This window comes from Corylus avellana, chromosome 3 (genome assembly GCF_965113065.1).
Source record: "Corylus avellana chromosome 3, dhCorAvel1.hap1.2, whole genome shotgun sequence".
NCBI classification, from domain to species: Eukaryota; Viridiplantae; Streptophyta; class Magnoliopsida; order Fagales; family Betulaceae; genus Corylus; species Corylus avellana.
The window spans coordinates 9,316,998-9,338,607 of NC_142492.1; the positions used below are offsets into that span (position 1 = coordinate 9,316,998).

At 37.0% G+C, this 21,610-nt stretch overlaps 2 protein-coding genes and 1 pseudogene across 3 annotated transcripts; all 3 read left to right on the forward strand.

Moving 5' to 3' along the window:
* The first annotated feature begins 298 nt into the window (after positions 1-298).
* LOC132174372 (transcription factor bHLH118) lies at positions 299-1,248 on the forward strand. Its single transcript, XM_088514169.1, is given in 3 exon segments — positions 299-640; positions 745-1,083; positions 1,171-1,248. Coding segments are annotated over 3 exon segments (759 nt in total).
* A 2,766-nt stretch (positions 1,249-4,014) lies between these two features.
* LOC132174889 (glyoxylate/hydroxypyruvate reductase HPR3) lies at positions 4,015-10,474 on the forward strand. 2 transcript variants are annotated; one of them, XR_009439378.2, is made up of 3 exons: positions 4,015-4,623; positions 9,316-9,938; positions 10,093-10,474. XR_009439378.2 is itself a non-coding variant. In XM_059586624.2 (2 exons), exons 1-2 carry the CDS (start codon positions 4,159-4,161, stop codon positions 9,838-9,840), a joined length of 990 nt encoding a protein of 329 aa, XP_059442607.2. In that variant the 5' UTR covers positions 4,015-4,158; the 3' UTR covers positions 9,841-9,957. The 2 variants fall into 2 exon arrangements, 1 of the variants encoding a protein (XP_059442607.2); XM_059586624.2 differs by lacking the exon at positions 10,093-10,474 and having other exon boundaries at positions 9,316-9,957.
* Positions 10,475-11,796: 1,322 nt separating this feature from the next.
* On the forward strand, positions 11,797-13,404 carry LOC132176536 (glyoxylate/hydroxypyruvate reductase HPR3-like; annotated as a pseudogene).
* The last annotated feature ends 8,206 nt before the right edge of the window (positions 13,405-21,610 follow it).

A 21,610-nucleotide genomic window follows, 5' to 3' on the forward strand; every position in this document is an offset into this window, starting at 1 on the left:
TGCAGGTCGATCGTGTCAAAAATTGCTAACCCTAACTAATATGCATGACGGATTCCATAGGTTGATATACTTTCCTACATGTGTATGTAGTGAAGAATTTCTCTGCCCCCAAATGTACAGTGCCTTGAAAAACCTGCGTTGAATGGGGAAGCATGTAGAGTGAGGTCCATGCCCCTGAAAATCATAAAAAATTGTTGAACTTTAGGCCCATTGACAATTTCATCTTCAAATAAAAACATGTCCGTCAGATCAGAGAGACAGGAAGGGGTCCTGCGGGGAGATTAATTTGGAGCTAATAATGGATTATTTTCCAATATCCATAATCCAATATGAACAGGCAGATGAGCTGCTCAAAATCTCCTCCATTATTGCCGGCCAACAAGACTCAATCCAACCAGAAGATCATCAACTGCCGGTGATCACCTCTTCTCAGGATGGCTCCGATCTCACCCACAAGCCGGACCATAGCCGGCATCGTAAATCATCCATCTGTAATGATGAAGCTGATGATCAGAACCCTACTGACAACAAGAAGAAGAAAAAGAAGATCATACACAGAGATGTTGAACGGCAAAGAAGGCATGAAATGGCTATCCATCACGCAAACCTTCAATCACTTCTCCCTGTTGAATGTATCAAGGTCACCATCATGATCATCACCTTTTTTTCCTTATGCTAATTAAGATCTATAAATCAAAAAACATGTTTTTTTTTATTTTTCTTTTTTGAGTTCTGATGTTTTAGTTGTTCTAGGGAAAGAGGTCTATGTCGGATCACGTGCATGGGGCAGTCAACTATATAAAACATGTTCAGAACAAGATCCAAGAGCAAAATAACAAGAGAGATGAGCTGAAAAGATTGCTTAAATTATCTCCCATTAACTCAACAGAAAATTCTATGGCTGCTGGGTGGGATTCATTGGAGGTTAGACATTCTAGTGCAGGAGTTGAGGTTGTCATCAACGCAAGACAAGGGCTTCCTCTATCAAGAGTGCTCGAAGTTCTAATGGAGGAAGAACTCATTATTGTTGGTTTCATTTCAACTAAAGTAAATGAAAGGTTGCTTCACACTATTGAAGCTGAGGTATATATTTATATATATTACAATCAATCAACTAAATTTTATTTATTTTTTGCTCCCTCTCATTCTCTATATATATAATCTCCACAGCTCAGTGATGGCCAAAGCATTGATCTTTGTGAGCTGCAAAAGAAGTTTAAAAACTTCATAATCAGCTCTTCAAATTAGATTGGACCAGGTATTCATCTATTTGCTTTCTCAGCTGTCTTGTAGAACTTTGATGTTTGCATCCCTGAAGGTGATCTCTCTTCCTACCACATAAAATGGTGCTGGAATTATTTGATATCTTTTCAGACCTTGTCAAAGCGAATGGTCATCAATTTTCTTGTACATAAAAGAAATTATGTTGAGTTTCTTGATATATATATATATACATATGTTCCTTAATATTAATCATGTGTTACCATTATCACATGTGGTAACGAAGTCTTGGTCTGGTCTTAATTTTTTTTTGTTTTTTTTGACATGTCTACACAAGGGAATGGGGAGGGGGATTCGAACTAGTAACTTCTGCTTCATTAGGCGTGGGCCACAACCGATTAAGCTACCCATTGGGGTCTGGCCTGGTCCTAATTGGTTTCATACAATGGAAGATGGATCTGATTACATTGAACTTTCTAGAATAGCGCCGCCTTATATATCTAACTCAGAGATGCTCATCAATCATCTTTTTCTATTCATGTTTAACCAGCTGTTTAAACATATTATTACTATGATTTTATATAATACAGGTATAAATCGCATCAAATAAAAAAGTTTGCTTCTAATTCAGTCTATGAAACTGGCATTTATATTTGAACATCATGTAATTCATGCTTATATTTTTGATAGACGTACAGTTAAATGCATGTGAAAATCACATATTTTAAAGACAAACATCAGTTTCTTAGGTTGAATCGAAAGAATTTCGTCCAAACACAATTTAAAGAAAACTTCATTTTTATGCATCTTTATGGTAAGTTGATTATTACACAAAATAATTTCATTTTCCCCTTAAATGTTCATGGCATAACTTCCTTTTCCCTGTCATAATTTCTTCCTATACGTATTTATGGTCATTTTTGGTTGTTCATATTTTAGGACTATATTAGTGTATCAATCCTAAATTAGAAAAACATTGTAATATACTTCATGTACACAAAAGATCTTTGGAGTTAAATATTTGTCTTGTGCATTTATATATATAACGCCTACTGCCACCTCAATCGCCTCGAAAGTTGGTGACCATGTCCTATAGCCTTTGCGACGTATCATGATTGCCTATAAATTGAAGACTTTCATAATAAAGGCAAATGATTTTTGGGTGGTTTGGAGTTATATCGCGCGCCTAAGTAGACTATTAGGTAATTGTCTTAAGGGTTACATTTTACTTTTACTGCTTGATGATATTTTTATTATAATATTCTTATTTATAGGGGGATAGTATTAGGTCATGAAGATAATACAAATAAGATAATCAAATCCCATTGATTCGACTACAATCAACTAACTATAGAAAATATATACATCTAGATAAGGAAACTATCAAATCTATATAGAAAGTATATATTCTAACATAAATGAGACTAGAAGCATTGAACTTGATAAGGATCATGCATGAACATGCATGCTCTCCAAAGATAGCATCAAGTTGTCATCAAACTATAATCTAGCCAATTAGAGAAAAAAAAAAAAAAAAAACCTACAATTCTTTAGTGTTAAGAGGCACAGGGAGAACATGCAACAACAACTGTATATATATAGCAACATATTTCATCAGTGGTCCTCCTCTACCTCTTTCTATCTTCACTTTAATTACTCTAAGCCAACTGTATTACTGTACTGATATTTATATTTGGTATTCTACCACACGAAATTAATATAACTTAATACAAGTCACTAGCATATCATCAGTGGTTAATTGGTTAGAAATGAGCTTGTGGATTGGATATTGAACGTGCAATGTACCACTAGTGAGATTATTAAAAGCAATAATTTTCATTGAAATTGGGTTAGAGGAAAGAACTTTTAAAATCATCAAACGCCAAGAATATGAGAGTGGGATAGTGTGTGTAGATCTCTCTGTTTTTTGTTTAAAGCCGTGTTTGTCTAATTCATGATATAGGAAAGATGATGATGCAGATGGATTCTCATTGCCATAGTGGATCTCATCTCAAAGGGAGTCGCTTCTTATTCATCTAAAAATGAAAATTACATGGCTAACAATAAAGCAGGTTTGATAACTCAACCTGGACCCACGCCAAATTCAAAGCATAGTACTAAATCCTTACATAAGGGATCTCTGACAACTCAAAAAAAAAAAAAAAAAAAAAAAAAAGAAGGATCTCTAACTAGATGGGATGCCATCGATCTGTTGGTGGCCACAATTTTAATAATGATCTGAAGCCAAAGAAACCTGCCACCTTCCTTCTCTTTCTTTCAAATTCCTCCCATTCTTCCTCGCTGCGGAAGACCATTTCAAAGGGTAAATGAAGGAGAAAAAGAATGAGAGCACAGAAAACGAAGACGCAACTTTATTATAAAGGAAAAAATAAATTTTATTCCTCTAAACTATTTATTCACTTGCACTTTTAACTCAAATATTTAAAAAGTAACATTTTACCCCCAAATTTTCAAATTATTATAATTGGACTATTCTGATTAATTTTTTTTTTTTCTCTGCACAAGTTTGATGAACTACTTCTCATGCATGCAATGCATATACTTCAATTTTCAAGATCGAACCGAGCATAGAAAATGGGAGATCACTTCAGCCCTATATATCATAAAGCAAAAATTGAAACTTTGATGGATTTTAATTGAAAATTTGAAAAGATAAATAGATACGGATTATAAAATCATCCAACTTAAGCCTTGTTAACACTCCTTTATTATATATATATATAGAGAGAGAGAGAGAAAGAGACAACGGTTAAAATGAACAAAAGGAGTAAAAAACAAGGATTGGGATCTCCACCACAAAACACAAAAATGGAAAACAGAAAATGAGACAGTCAGACCGACAACAGTCGAAAGGGAAAACTAAGAAAAACGAGGATCGGGATCCTAAAAACAAAAAGGAACATCCTCGCCGGAAGTATGAGTGAAGAAGCTGACCATGACCATCGGCCTCTCGTCCTGATGCACCGCCTCCCCTCCTTCGCTCTACCATTTAGGGACCGCTTGCACAGCCACTTCCGCGTCCTCGACCCGCACGCCTCCACCACCGCCGACGAGCCACCTCAGGCCTTCCTGTCCCGCCACGCCGCATCCGTACGGGCCCTCATCACCGTAGGTCCGAGCCCAGTGGCGGTCGACTTGCTCGATCTCCTTCCCTCCCTTCAGCTCGTGGTGGGGTCCAGCGCCGGCGTCGACCACATCGACGTCGCCGAGTGCCACCGCCGTGGCATCGCTGTCACCAACGCCGGAAATGCATTCTCCGAGGATGTTGCCGACTATGCCGTCGCCCTGTTGCTCGATGTTCTGCGCCGAGTATCGGCCGGTAACAGGTTCGTTCGGTCCGGGTTGTGGCCTCAAAAGGTGGAGTACCCACTTGGCTCTAAGGTTAGTTCGTTCTTTGGGTTCATAATTTTTTTAGCAAATTGTATTTGATAAGGATTTCTTGAATTGGATTTGAATATTTTTATTGTAAAAACACTGTAATGTCTTTTTGGCATGGAGTAACTTGTGCTGCAGCTTTGACCTTACGTGCGTGTAACTGAAGAATTCAAGTCAATTGTTTTGAGAGCGAATTCGGTATGGGGAGATTTTGGGAATTTTGAAAGTTATGTTACTGATTGAGATGTGACTATTTGAGCTGTTTGTGTACAGCTTTTGTAGAATATAGATTTAGCTAAATTCTGTGTGAGTGAATTGCAAGCTGATTCCCAATTTTTTGGGTTTGAGAGCGTGATTAGCTGGGAAATAATGAAACGCAATGGTATATAATTCATAGCAATTAATGTGCTAAATCTGGTCATATTGCTTGAAAGAGTATTAAATAATTATTGGTATATGGAGAGAGTTTTGGCGGGGCGGTTATAAACTCTCTGTAGAAGTTTTGGCTGGAAAAATGAGCAGGGGTTTTTGGCATCGCATGAGGGTGCCTCCCGGTGATTGGAATCTTTCTCCGGCATTGGTTGTAAAGTAGCAGTGACGGTGTGTGAGTAATTCTTATGCCCAATGTTTTGTCCTTCTTTCCCTCTGGAAAGGAAGAGTATTCTGGTTGGGAATAATTCTTTGGAAGGGTAAGGTATTTGGATTTGGGGTTAATGGTGAGAAGATTTGGTAGAAGTCGTGGAAGAGGTATTGGATTGAAAAAATTGAGTGAGTGCAGCTGATTGTACGATTTGTGAATCCCCTGAAGAAGTTACAAAATTGGAGATGGAGGTGGAAAATAGGGGTTCTGTATCAGAGAAGGATAATTTGGAGGATGGTAATTGAGTTGTGGTAGTGGAAGGTGAATGTAGTTCTCATGGGAAAACTGTTGAGAATATCTGTGATATTGAAGTTGTTCTGAATGTTGAAGAAAATAGTTATGGGATGCAAGGGAACGAAGACAATCTAAAGGTAGCGGATGCTGAAAAATTGAGTGAGAGGGAGGATAATGCAATGGCTACGGGATTCAAAAAAGATTGGAGGGGTTTATTTGCTAAAGAGAAATCAGTTGGTAAACAGCACTTTTTTGAGCCAACAAAAGTTAATGACAAGATTGTTGTTAAGCCACCGGCAAAGGCAATGGAGGATGGTATTGCAGAGTACAATACTAGTCTGGTTGGTCAATTTTTAGACAAACCTCTGCCGTATTTTCCGGTTAAGACGACTGTGGAGGCTATTTGGAGTCAATCTGGAAAAGTAGATGTTTTCTCAATGGAGAATGGATTGTACATATTCAAATTCAATGGCAAGAGCACACGAGATGCTGTTTTGGAAGCAAAAATATGGCATATAGCTAATAAGCCGTTGATTCTTCGTAAGTGGCAGCCAGATATGCAGCCCATGGAACTTTCTTTGTCCTCAATTCTTATTTGGATAAAATTGTTACATTTGCCAACGAAGTTATGGAGTCCTTTGTGCTCAAGTTACATTGCAAATGGGGTTGGGACTTGGGAGGCCTTTATATGTTGATACTGTTACTGAGGAACAACAACGTCTTAGGCTTGCATGCATATTAGTGGAAGTGAATGTTGATTCCGAGTTGCCAAAGGAACTTGAATTGGACATGGATAATGGTGGCTGCCTTACTATAAGAATGGGGTATCCATAGATTCCTACGAAATGTACAATATGTAATGCTTTTGGACATTCTCTATATGCATGTGCGAAGATGGAGAAGAAAATTTGGGTTCCAAAGCCTAAAGATGATCTGAAGGGAATGCATGTGGATAAAGAAATGGCTAAACAGCAGAATAAGGATGATACCCGTAGTGGAAGGGATTTTGATAGAGTCATCAGTAGACCTTTAAGGAATAAAAGCACTACAACAAAAGTTGGAGTGGAAGGAAAGGAGTGGGCTAACTCTTTTGAGACTTTTGGTAAACTAGAAGATGATGAAAAGTTGGAGGAAGGGGAGTTATCAGTTGCTAATTTGATGGGTTTGGAGGTTGATTTCCAGCAAAATATCGAAGCTGCTCTAAATCTTAGTAGCAGTCATCGAACAACAAAAGATAGTAAGGGAAAGGGGAAATCGGAGGATAGAGTAGGAAGCTTGGGCAGAGGGTCCTATCCTACTGATACTTCTCAATGAAGATTTTAGTTTGGAATGTAAGAGCTTTGAATGATCTCTTTAAGCAAAGGGAGATAAGGAGAATGATTAAACAGCTTCACATTGATATTATATGTTGATTGATACTAGAGTAATATTGGAAAATGCTGAGAAAATCAAAGAAAATGTGGACCTGGTTGGGAGTTTATTCATAATTATGGTAGACATATTCTTGGGAAAATCTGGATTTGCTGGAATCCAGAAAACTTGAATATAACAACCATCCTAGTTCATGAGCAAGCCATTACTTGTTAATTAGTGGATCAAGGGTCGATGAAATGAGTTCAGACTTTTGTTTACAGGGCTACAAAGGGGTTGGAGAGGAAGTCTCTGTAACACCCCACCTCAACATACAATATTGTCCGCTTTTGGCTCCCCCAAATCATTTAAAATGCGTTATTGTCATTAAGGGTGTAGTATATATTTAATCACATCCTCATCTCCATACACAGGTGATGTGGGACGTCACAATCACCCCCTCTTAAGACCCAGCGTCCCCGCTGGCGACGCTCGTGGGATTAGCCCATTATTGGTGTCCGTCCCAGCGAGTGCCCGCTAGCGACCTTCATGGGCTTGTGCACTCTCCCCCTATCTCAGGTTGGGCTATGGCTTTGATACCATTTGCAATACATCACCTCAATAACACATAATATTGTTTGCTTTTGGCTCCCTCAAACCAGACTTCCCAGGAGGTCACCCATCCTGGTATTACTCTAGCAAAAGCACGCTTAACTGCGGAATTCTGATGGGATCTTGACCATCACGGCTTTAAAACGCGTTGTTGTCATTAAGAGTATAGTATACATTTAAGCACATCATTATCTCCATACCCGGGCGATGTGGGACGTCACAATCACGACTTTAAAACGCGTTATTGTCATTAAGGGTGTAGTATACATTTAAGCACATCCTCATCTTCATACTCAGGCGATGTGGGACGTCACAATCACCCCCTTTTAGGACCTAGCGTCCCCGCTGGCGACCCTCATGAGATTAGCCCATTCTTGGTGTCTGTCCCAACGAGTGCCCGCTAGCGACCTTCATGGGCTTATGCACTTTCTCCCCATCTCAAGCTAGGTAATGACTCTGATACCATTTATAACATTCCACTGTGAAATTCTGATGGGATCATGACCATCACGGCTTTAAAACACGTTGTTGTCATTAAGGGTGTAGTATACATTTAAGCACATTCTCATCTCCATACCCAAGCGATGTGGGACGTCACAGTGATGGTCAAGATCCCATCAGAACTCCGCAGTTAAGCGTGCTTCTACTGGAGTAGTACCAGGATGGGTGACCTCCTGAAAAGTCTAGTTTGGGGGAGCCAAAAGCGGACAATATTGTGTGTTATTGAGGTGGGGTGTTAAGTCTCTTTGGCAGTATCTGCTATTGGTTAGAAATCAGATTGGGGCTATTTCTTGGTTACTGTCTGGTGACTTTAATGTGGTACAAAGTGCTCAAGAGTAGATTGAATGGTTATGAGAATGATTTTGTGGATTGTGTTAAATGGTTGGAGATTCTTAATCTAGCTTTTACTGGCTGTTATTTCATTTGGAACAATAAGCATGCTAATGTGGATTTTGTTGCTCGTAAGCTGGATAGGGTGATGGGAAGTGTAGATTGGCTGGATGCTTAATCTCCTCCAATGTCCCCTCACAGTCCTCATAATTTTTGCGATTTCTTTCCCTCTATAGACACCATAAAAAACACGAAGGCATCATCTTCTACACAAGATAACTCCAAATGCTACCGATAGTCCACCAACATTTTGAAAGTGTTGAATTGAGGCTTTTTGAAGTGTAATTTTTGTTTTGGGGTAAGTTCACTGAAGACCCCTGAACTTCCACCCGATTTGACAAATCCTCCCTAAACTTCAAAATCTCTCAATTTAGTCCCCTGAACTTTCAATTGCTCTCAATTTGGACCACTCCGTCAAATTTTAAACATTACGTGACGTTTATACCCCTGACTTTTGTATAAAATTTCAACTTTCAAAACGTTTTTTTATTTAAAAAAAAAATGAAAATTAGGAATATTTTGGTCTTTTTTGTATTTTTAACAGCTAAAATTGACGGAAGGGTCCACATTGAGAGCAATTGAAAGTTCATGGGACTAAATTGAGAGATTTTGAAGTTTAAGGGAGGTTTGTCAAATCGGGTGAAAGTTCAGGGGTCTTCAGTGAAGTTACCCCTTTTGTTTTTAATTTCTTTGTGAATATTATGGTGATGCAGAAATGGGTTTTAGTCCAATATTCTGTGTTTCTAGGGCCTGAAGTTCATGGAAGAATATAAAATATGGCTTGGCGGAGGGTTTTGAGAGCGCACGTTCAGCATTAGGCTTTAAGAATTATGTAATTGGTTTAATCTTTACTTTATCAGCATAATCTGATTGGCTCACTAATCTTTATGTCCCTATGCTAGATACACCTGCATCTTGATTAGGTATTAAATTATGGAATTGCTTCTTATATGAATTGGTTATAATTGCAGTTGGGAGGAAAGCGAGTTGGTATCGTGGGGCTGGGAAGTATTGGCTCAGAAGTTGCAAAAAGGCTTGTGGGATTCAGCTGCAGGGTTGCGTACAACTCAAGGAACAAAAAGCCATCTGCACCCTACCCTTACTATGATAATGTCTGTGACCTGGCTGTTAATAGTGATGTTCTTGTTGTTTGTTGTGCGCTGACAGATAAAACTCACCATATAATCAACAAAGATGTCTTGACAGCATTGGGAAGGGATGGGGTTCTGATTAATGTTGGACGTGGTGCTCTTGTTGATGAGAAGGAATTGGTGCAATATTTGGGCCGAGGGGAGATTGGCGGTGCTGGTTTTGATGTGTTTGAGAAGGAGCCCGAGGTGCCAAAGGAGCTATTTGCCATGGATAATGTTGTCTTGTCTCCACATCGTGCTGTCCTAACACCAGAATCCTTCGAAGCCGTGTTTGAGGTGATCATGGCCAACTTGAAGGCTTTCTTTTCAAATAAACCTTTGCTCTCTCCTGTCCAGCATGAATGAAAGTATTACTCACATATGGAAGTGTAATTGGATGGTTTCCAACAATAAAAAAGCTCCCAAGGACTAAATTCAATCTATTATAAAATCCTTAAAAGGCGGTAAGTTGTTGAAATTCTTTCTCGACTTCTTGTGTATGACATTATTTAGGCTCATTTTCAAGGCACAAGATTGAAATAAGCACAGATTGGGCTAGCTGTTCAGATAGCTGCTGGCAAAATGTTGCAAGTTTGACATCAAACTTCTGATTTGTAGAGGCGATGGACCATATTAATCAATCATAGAGGATGCTACTGCTGCAAATTGAAGTTTGTGAGATCACAAAGAAGATTGTTGTGGCATTCTTTGCCACTAAAATCTTTTGAAACCTCATAAAACTTTCATAGTCCATTGCTCAACTGTTAAATTGAAGGAGAGCCAATTGATGCATGTGATTGGAGTTTGATGATGGCTACCAAGGGACTGACAAGAAGAGTGGTAATACAGGATCCTCTCCGTATCAAGATTTTGTTTGATTATATTCAAAAGTATATACGGTGTCACATCATTTAAAATTTTTAAATAATGTGTGAATGTTGATTACGTGGAATCTTGTCATAAAGCTTGAAAATACAAATATATTTCAAGAGTTCATGCACACAGACACTTAAGGTGACGTGGTGCTGTCAAATAAAGAAGCTTTTAAAACTTTAGATGGTGTCGAGAGTGGAACGGGGATTTTTTGTGTGGGGGTTTAAACTTACACAAATATAGAAGCAAATAGATGTATATAGTTTCTTCACGTTTGTATATACGCACATAAAAGTCTTAAATTTAATTTTATATTAAAGTCATAAATTATAAATACATACCGAAGTCATATCATAAGTCATAATCATAATTAGCGTAAAATACTTTCCATTGGGGTATTATACTTTCCATGTTTGAGCTCTAGTACTCAAAGTAACTTCTTGCTCTTGTGGCATGAATTTAGATCTCACTTGAATGTAGACTGTTCTTTGCATATTGAAAATGTAGACTGTTCTTTGCATATTGAAAATGTAGACTGTTCTTTGCATATTGAAAATGACAGAGTGTTTTTTTTTTTAAAATTGGATTGGAAGAATACTTTCAACTTATTCTATAAAAATAACATGCATTACTTTTCATGTGAGAAACACGTATTTTTTAAATAACATATGAGAATTGTCTACATTCAAGTAACATATAGTCCACATGCCTTCTAATTTTTTTTTTCTTTTTTAAAATGCTACATATTAAAAAGGAGTAGCATGTTATTAAGGCAATAAAAATATTATTTTTTTTTCAATTCTTTAAAAAAAAAAAAATTGAAGAGACATTTTTAAAATTTTTTTAATCATTTTAATTTTAAAAACTTTTTATATTTTATATTTTTTATTTCTAACTAGGATAATGGACACGTCAATATTTTAGGAGTGTTGACATAGATTTTCGTTAATTTTTTGACAGAATTTAGACAAAGATACTATCTCAATTTTTAACCATTATTGAAGTATTATCTGTGATATAAAATGAAACCGAATGAACAAAAAATAAAGTTGTTAAACTGCTGAGAGCCAAAATGTATTTAATCGTAAAAACTTTTGACAAAATAAAACGCTGGATTATGGGCTTTATTATTTCAAAGAAAAGAGTTTTCTTCCGACTCAATCTATAAAATTGACATATATCATTTTTTTAATAACATATTTTGTACATCTCACATATTATTTTTATAGATAGAGTTGAAGAAAGTTACTCCAACCCATTTCAAAGAAAAACTGTGTCCTATTTTGAAATAAGATCTCTACGGTAAAATGGAATTTGAGATTCTGATCGGAGAAGAAGTACAAATGACAGGAAATCTACAGAGGTTATGGGATTTATGTGGGTCCCCGTTTGTCTTAATGGTCAAGAAAAGCAAAGAAATAAAAGCCGCAGTTGGAAGGGCTCAATGCAGCGTTAGAGGAAGCGAAGAAGGAGCATCCTCGTCGTTGGAAGTATGAGTGAAGAAGCTGCTGACCATGACCATCGCCCTCTCGTCCTGTTGCACGGCCTCCCCTCCTTCGCTCTCCCATTCGGGGACCACTTGCACACCCACTTCCGCCTCCTCGATCCACACGCCTCCACCGCCGACGACGAGTCACCTCATGCCTTCCTGTCCTGCCACGCCGCGTCCATACGGGCCCTCTTCTGCGTTGATCCCACCCCAGTTACTGCCGACGTGCTCGACCTCCTTCCCTCCCTTCGGCTCGTGGTGACCCCCAGCGCCGGCTTCGACCACATCGACGTCGCCGAGTGCGGCCGTCGTGGCATCGCCGTCACCAATGCCGGCAACGCATTTTCCGAGGACGTTGCCGACAATGCTGTCGCGCTGTTGCTCGATGTTCTGCGCCAAGTATCGGCCGGTAACAGGTTCGTTCGGTCCGGGTTGTGGCCTCAAAAGGGAGAGTACCCACTTGGCTCTAAGGTCAGTTGGTTTTTCGGGTTCATACTTTTTTGAGCAAATAGTATTTGATATGGATTTCCTGGATTGCATTAGAATGTTTCCTGAGTGAATTAAATATGAGAAAAATCTGAGAATTTTATTCATAGATTTTGGTTGCACTTTTTATTTATGAAATTGCAATGCGAAACGCAACTGACACGTAATTATTTGAGCTAAAAATTTATTAAATGCACCCAGTATAGTGGCCATTGCGGAATAGCATCCTCTCCATTTCAAATGAATTGGTTATAGCGGAAGAATATTTTTGTCTTTTCACTTTTTGGTGAGACAAAAATACCCATACACTATAACTAATTGATATTATTCAGTTCATTTGAAATAGAGAGCATCCTAATTCACGGAGATAATAATTTATTATTCTACAAATCCGACAGTAATAATTGATATATGCCTTATTTGCTCATGGGAATTATTAAATTGGTTCATTAATCTTTGCTTTATGAGCATCATCTGATTGGCTTACTAATCTGATACACCTGCATCTTGCTTAGATAGATGAACTGGTTATGATTGCAGTTAGGGGGAAAGAGTTGGTATCGTGGGGCTGGGAAGTATTGGCTCAGAAGTTGCAAAAAGGCTTGTGGGATTCGGCTGCAGGGTTGCGTGCAACTCAAGGAACAAAAAGCCATCTGCACCCTACCCTTACTATGCTAATGTCTGTGACCTAGCAGTTGACAGTGATGTTCTTGTTGTTTGTTGTCCACTGACAAATGAAACTCATCATATAATCAACAAAGATGTTTTGACAGCATTGGGAAGGGATGGAGTTATTATTAATGTTGGACGTGGTGCTCTTGTTAATGAAAAGGAACTGGTGCAATTTTTGGCTCGAGGGGAGATTGGTGGTGCAGGTCTTGATGTGTTTGAGAAGGAGCCCGAGGTGCCAAATGAGCTATTTGCCAGGGATAATGTTGTCTTGTCTCCACATCATGCTGTCATGACACCAGAATCATTCGAAGCCTTGTTTGAGGTGATCATGGCCAACTTGAAGGCTTTCTTTTCAAATAAACCTTTGCTCTCTCCTGTCCAGCAAGAATGAAGTATTATTCACATGAGAAGTGCTAGACTTACAACCATTTTCACAAATAGAATCGTACAAGCTGACGTGGAAATCATGTGGCTCTGCCACGTTGGTTTTTTTTTTTATTATTATTCTTTCCTTTTTCTCATTCTTTTGTTTTTTTCTTCCTTCTCTTTCTTTTTTCTCAACTTTCTCCATTTGCCTTTGTCCATTTGCAGAGAGTGATGGAGTGTGTGAGACGATGAGAGAGAGAGAGACGCAAAGAGAGAAGAGAGAAAATTTTGGGACTGAGGGAGGGAGAGATGAACAGGCAGTGAGATAGAGAGAAGACGTAGAATCAAATGCTCACAAGAATCCATGGCTACCAAAATCAACACAAGAAAACCCAACTATAACCAAGAATTAAAGACAAAAGGGAACAATTTATACCCTTGAAGAACCCATTTTTCTGAAGCTTCTCTCTCTCTAGCTCTCTGTCCCTCTGTCTTTGCTCATTTTCTTCCTCCCTGAAACTCTCAGCCAGCTCTCTCTCTTCCCATCCTCACGCCATCTCTGTTTTCTCTCAAATCCCACTCTCTCCCTGCATCTCACTCTACTCTGCCTTATGCCCATCTCTGTCGCCATCTCTGCTCCTTCACGAGCTCTCTCAGCTCCGTCCCTCTCCCTCTCTTTCTAGGTCTTCTCTCTTCTCTCCTTGCATCTCTCTCTCTCATCGTCTCACACTCTGTCACTCTCTGCAAATGACAAAGGCAAATGGGAGCAGGTGAGAAAAGAGAGAGAGGGAAGAAGGAAACAAAAGGATGAGAAAAAAGAAAGAATAAAAACAAAAGAAAACCAACGGGCAAAGCCACGTCAGCTTGTTCAATTCTGTTTGTGAAAATAGTTGTAATTCTAGCATTTCTCTTATTCACATATGGATGTGTAAATTAGAAGGTTTCCAACAATAAAAACTCCCAGGACTAAATTCAATCTATATTCTAAAATCCTTAAAAACCAAGCCTGTTTGTTGACTCAATACTCACATCAAAACAATTTTTCAAACACAACACAAAAAACCCCTCTTAAAAAAGGTTATCAAACACCGTCATACTTTTCTTTAAAAATTCTAGCAGCAAAATAATCGGAGTTATGAAGCAATTTTTAACATTGTTTTGACATTAAAGCTTTGTTGAAGCATCTAAATGTCGAAATTCCAATCTACCTGCCATAGATCTCTTAGAACTTCATTTTAAACCAACTCATCCAATGGATCTTCTGACTCTTGCTCTTCGATGCTCACCAAAATCTCTACAAGACCATTGGCGGTTGAAAGACACTCATAATCTAAGTAGGGATAACTTGAATTATCGCTTTCAAGAGAATCTCTTTCCCCGCTTGTAATACAAACTCCACCTTCCAATTATGTATCTTGCTCCAAATTCTGCCATTTTATGCTTTTGAAAGTTTTAGTCTTGGACTTTCCAATTAACACCGGAAAGCCTAAATATTTATCATAACTTCGAGACTAAGCATATTTGGGATTATGTTTGAGAAATAGAGCTTTTAAGTAAAAAAAATGGTTTTTTGGCAACAGCTTCATTTTAAAACTTTTACCAAAAATAATTTTGACAATTTTTAAGCTTTTCAGACCCTTAAAAACACTTTCAATTTTTTTGACCAAACGAATATTTTTTTTCTTCAAACAATTTTTTTTAATATTAAACATATTTTTATGCTCTTCAAACACACATCCAAACAGACCCAACGAGGGGCTTATCATCCGAGCTCCTTAATTGCTGCCATAACAACACCTCTATCAACCTTTTTTATAATTGCTCCATGTACACTTTGACCCATTGAATCGCAAATCATTTAGTTGTCGTATCTTCTAAAGGCTACCATTTGTCCTTCAGTCATTGGTGCTACTCCAAATTTTTCTAATTGGTCAATTATCTCATTAATATCCCGGAAAATATAAGCATGGGTAAGGTGAATGACTTTGGAATTGAAGTTGTGCTACTCCAAACTCTTACTTGAGTTGTGTTTTGTTAACCTCTGGTCAGTGGTAGCCGGTAGGTGAAAATGAGTGTTGCATGCAGAATTATCTTCCCTTCTTGCCTTTTTTTAAAAAAAAAAACAAAAAAACTTTATTTTAGATTCTGAAGTAAGTACTACGCATCTTGAAGAAACTCTCCAAATTTTAAAAATTCTACATTTGATTTAATTGACCCATCTCCGTCAGATTCAGCCATTAACCTTTAACGAAAACGCATAAAAAGACCAAATTATCCTTCTACTTAAAAAAAAAAAAAAAACTAATAATTTGAAATTAAAGATGGATTTAGAATTTTATAAAAGTTAGGGATATAAAGGTCATTTTTATCATTATTAACGTTTAAAATTTGACGAATGACGTACATTGCATCAAATTAAAAGTTCAGATAAGTAAAATTAAGAATTTTTAAATTTGAGAAAATCTTATCAAAATACGTGATAATTTATGAGTCTTAAATGAAATAAAAAAAAAAAAACAATTGAACACACCCATGTGACTCATTTGAGTTTCAATTGCTTTTGACATAATCGATCCCCATTCTTCATGCAAAAACACCATGGGGGCTCCTGCATCATTTAAAAGCTTGGAAGAGATCCATATGTTATAATGCAATAGCCATAAAAATCTCAAGTGACAAAAGGTTACCAGTCTTATCGGTGGGTAGGACCACATTAAATGTTGCATTTAATTTTAACGTTTTCTTATATGACACAATACAGCAACACGTTGCTTATCATGAGCCCCATCATTCGTTGCGTGAGTGTGGACCATATTATACCGACATGTATTTTAGTTATTCTCCAAAATTGACTTGATTTTAAAAATTATTTAGTATCCATTATTCTCTTCCTATCCCATGCGTTTAGAAAATCCTGGCAAGAAAGGGTTTTGCTTAATTATTGAAAATATCATAACGAGTTGGTCGCCACATAGACCTTCTGTGGAAAATAATCTCTCATGGGTCGCACTCAACTTGTCCCAATATGAAGATAATACAACTAGTCACATATGAATAATAAATACAAAACCCATTTCACACATCTATTTTTAATAGAAGTGGTTGGGCAATTACGATTAGCGGTTATTAGCTAAAACTGCTAACTGTAACTGGTTAATAAAATTAGCTAACCGCTTATGTGATTAACTATCAGTTAGCGGTTAATAACCCTAATAACCGTTAACCGCTTTTTAAAGAAAAAATTTAAAAAAAAATCAAAAAAATCAAAACAACGTCGTTTTTATGGATATGATAGAACCTTACTAGACATCATTTCTAAATTTTTATACATTTATATATATTAATAAATAAAAAATTAAAAAAAAAAGGTTGTTTCGTGTGTATATATATGTTGGAACAAGTGGCTCATATTCTATTACTGACCCATTGAGTGTAATTAGTTTATGTGGGCCTGAGGACAAATAAGTTGTGGGGGGTATTTTGAGGTTTTTCAAACACTACAAAAAAAATGCCATTTCTTCACGTGTCAAACAGTAATATTTTTTTGGCACGTCAGTAAATACTGACGTGTTAAAAGTAGCACGTCAACAAATAATTTACTGACGTGTTAAAAGTTACACGTCAACATTTACTGACGTGTTGAAAACAACACGTCAGTATTTCCTGACGTGTCACTTTGGCACGTCAGTAAATTGGAACCAAATTTAATCTGACATCATTTTAAAATTAATAAATAATTGGTTGATTATTTACTGACGTGTCAGTATATGACACGTCAAGAAATATTGACGTGTCACTTTGACACGTCAGCAATTCTTGACGTGTCAGTTTGACACGTCAAGAAATATTGACGTGTCAAAGTAACACGTCAACATTTCTTGACGTGTCAAAGTGACACGTCAAAAAATATTGACGTGTCAAATTGACACGTCAATATTTCTTGACGTGTCTATTTGACACGTCAAGAAATTTCTTGACGTGTTACTTTGACACGTCAAGAAATATTGACGTGTCAATTTGACACGTCAATAAATATTGACATGTCACTTTGACACGTCAATATTTCTTGACGTGTCTATTTGACACGTCAAGAAATTTCTTGACGTGTCAATTTGACACGTCAGTAAATATAATATATATATATATATATATATAGATAATAGGAATTCCAATTAACATTCAATAAAATTAATTTTTAGAAAACAAACACCGGCCAGTACTTTAATATATACTTTTCTTTTATAACACATACCGTAACCCATGCCATTTGAACACTCAAAACTAAAAAAAAAAAAAAAAAAAAAAAAAAAAAAAAAAAAATTCCCAACTGTTAGCCATGTTTTACTCGAGATAACGTATATATATATATAGCAAAATCATGCAAAAGGATATATATATAACATGGCTATTTAACGTGCATGCATGGTTCAAATTAGACTAAAGGATATATATATATATATATATAACATGCATTTTTCTCGATCTCGTTCATTTAATTATGAGATACCAAATTTGGTATTTCATTAATTAAAATAATTAAAGTAACAATATTGGTGATAGATGATATTAATTAAAGTTTTGACAAACACACACACACACACACACACACACATATATATATATATATAAATCATGCACGCTATATATCATTTAGGTTTGAGCCATGCACGTTAAAATGAAATTGTTGTTTGTAAGATTAACTGCACTATTCACGTACATAAAATAAAACCAAATACATGAGAACTCAAATGAAATACAAAAGAGGAAAACATAAATTATATTAGTATTAATATAATTAATGCTATATTAATTATAAACATATAAACATGTATATATATACATACAAAACAGAAAAATATTAATTATATTAGTATTAATATATATAATTAATACTATATAAACATATATATAAATATATATATTAATATATTCTTGACGTGCCACATAGGCACGTCAGGAAATGGTCTCCATTTTCTGACGCGCCACTTTGACGCGTCAGGAAAAAATAAAAAATAAAAAAAGTCCGCCCTTTTTTTTGAAATTTTTCTCTCTTCTTATTTTCCCTCCAACTTTTTTCCTCTTTTTATTCTTCCCTCCTCATTCATTTTCCCTACACTCTCTCTATCTCCTCTCTCCACGGCAGATGGAAAAAACACAGAAGAAGAAGAAGAGATCCAAGCAGAAGAAAAAAAGAAAAAGGAGAAGATCTAGAGTTCAATGAAGCAGAGAAAGAAAGGGATCGAGGAGAGAAGCAGAAGAAAAAAAAAAAAAAGAGAGAAGAGAAGAGAAGAGAAGATGGAGAAAAGTCAGACCTGGCCGGAGAAAAGAAGAGAGAGAAAGAAAAAATTGAGAAAAGAAAAAAGCCCACAGTGCAGAGAAATTAATTTCTCAAGTGGTGCAGATCTGCACCGTTTCTCAAGTGGTGCAGATCTGCACCACTTGAGTGGTACCAAGTGGTGCAGAGAAATTTTCTCTGCACCATTTCTATGATAAATTACAAAATACAAAATAATTTAAATTAATAAAATTTTTAATTGAAAAAAAAAAGAATCCAGAAAAAAAAAAATTAATTTTATATTTAATTTTTTAATTTCCTGACGTGTCAATTTTGGCACGTCAGGAAATTTAAATTATTAAAAAAATTAATTTTTCTTTTTTTTTAATTTTTTTCTGGATTTTTTTTTTTAATTAAAAAAATTTACTGACGTGTCAAATTTGACACGTCAGAAATTTTTTTGACGTGTCAGAATTTGACACGTCAGAAAATTTTCCTGACGTGTTGGATTTAGCACGTTAGGAATTTCTGACGTGCTATATTTGGCACGTCAGGAATTTCTGACGTGTCAAATTTGGCACGTCAGAAATTGCCAATTCCTGACACCCACATTCTTCACGACTGAAACACGTCAGGATTGCCCCGTCAGGAGGGTTTACTGACGTGTCAGACAGCCTGACACGTCAGTAAACCTATGTCAATAAAAAATCCTTTTTTTGTAGTGAAAGTACTTATAATTATAGTTTTCCTATAAATATGTTATGTTGTAACCCTAAATCATTTAATAGAAAAATATAGCCACTCTCTTTCCTGTGGACATAGGCACATTGCCGAACCATGTAAATCTATGTCTCAACTCTCTCTTGATCTCTCTTTTTGATTCTATATTGTTCATCATTGGTGTGCACGATAACAACAATTGGTATCAGAGCCTAATTATACGATGGCTGGGATCGGCACATCTTCTGGGAAATTCGACGTGATGAACTTCGATGGATCCGATAATTTCGAGTTGTGACAGAGACTTGTCAAGGATTTGTTGGTGCAACAAGGGATGGTGAAGGCGTTATATGGGACAAAACCAGAAGGGATGACAGACATAGATTAGAAAGAACTTGAGGTGAAAGCAGTGGCTACTATTCGGCTTTGTCTAGGAGATGACATGATGTATCATGTCATGGACGAAGAATCTTCGACGGCAGTTTGGTTGAAACTGGAAAGTCGATATATATCAAAGTCATTGACGAACAAGCTCTATCTAAAGCAGCGGTTGTACGGCTTGAAGATGGCGAAGGGCTCGGATTTGAGCCAACACATCAACGCATTCAATCAGATAATTGGAGATTTGAAGAGGGTTGATGTGAAGTTCGAAGACAAAGACAAGGCGTTGATGCTATTGAATTCACTCCCAACTTTTCCTACGTATGAGAATTTGGTTACAACTCTGATATGGGGAAAGAGTCATTGGAGTTAAAGGACGTTACAGGAGCCTTGTTGGCTTTTCATCAGAGGAAAAAAATCAACGATAAAAGTTCTCAAGGAGAATGGGCTAGTTGTAAAGGGTAACCAAGAGCGTGGAAAAAGCATTAACAAGGGTGGTTCGAATGACAAGAATTCTCGGTCAAAGTCCAAGAGGAGGAAGGATATCATTTGTTATAAGTGCGAAAAGAAAGGGCATATGAAGCGGAATTGTCCAGACTGGAAAAAGAAAAAGGACGACGAGAATGAAGGTTCCTGAAAATCTGCGAACGTAGTGGAAGACAATTCAGACGATGCTGATGGTGATATGCTTTCTGTTGCATCAAATTCAGAGCATCTTGTGGATTATTGGATTCTAGACTCAGCATGTTCGTTTCACGTGACGTCCAACAGAGATTGGTTTGACACCTACAGGTCAGTTAATTCTGGTATAGTTACTATGGGTAATGGTGGACATTGTAAAATTACTGGCATAGGTAATATCATGATTAAAATGTTTGATGGTGTGATTAGAACGTTATGTGATGTTAGACATGTACCAGAAGTGGAAAAAAATCTGATTTCATTAGGAACCTTACACTCAAACGGTTATGGTTATAAGTCTGAAGGTAGAATAATGAAAGTAACTATGGGTGCGATGGTAGTGATGAAGGGGCAGAAAAGTTCAAAGAATATTTATAAACTGTTAGAAAGTATAGTTGTAGGTAGAGTCGCCTCTGTGGAGTGTAAGTTTGATTGTAGTGTTTTGTGGCATATGCGGTTGGGTCATATGAGTGAGTGGGACATGTTGGAGCTTTATAAGAGAAATTTGTTTAAGGGTGTTAAAACGCGCAAGCTTGAATTCTATAAACTCTATGTTCTGAGAAAGCAAAATCGAGTACAATTCAAGACAGCTACACATAAGACAGAGGGCATTCTTGATTATGTTCATTATGATGTTTGGGGACTAGTGAGGACAGCGTCACAGGGAGGATATATGTATTTCATGATCTTTATTGATGATTTTTCCAAAAAGGTTTGGGTCCACTTCATGCGGCACAAATCCGAAACGTTTGCCAAGTTCAAATTGTGAAAAGTTGAAGTGGAGAACTAGACTGGGAAAAAAGTTAAGTGCCTCGGGACAGATAATGGAACTAAGTATACAAACGACAAGTTCAAAGATTTCTGTGAGCAGCATGGTATAAAGAAACATTTCACAGTACACAAGACACCACAACAAAATGGTGCGGCGGAAAGGATGAATAGGTTTATTGCAGAGAAAGCACGATGTCTCAGGTTGAATGGTGGACTTGCAAAGATTTTCTGGGCAGATGTAGTAAGTATGGCATGCTACTTGATTAACAGGTCACCAAGGGTAGCACTAGATGGGAAAGTTGCAGAGGAGGTGTGGACAGGTAATCAGGTAGATTACTCTGGTTTGAGAGTATTTGGTTGTCTAGTTTATGTGTACATACTTAGTGAAGAACAATTGAAGCTTGATCCAAAGTCTAAACAGT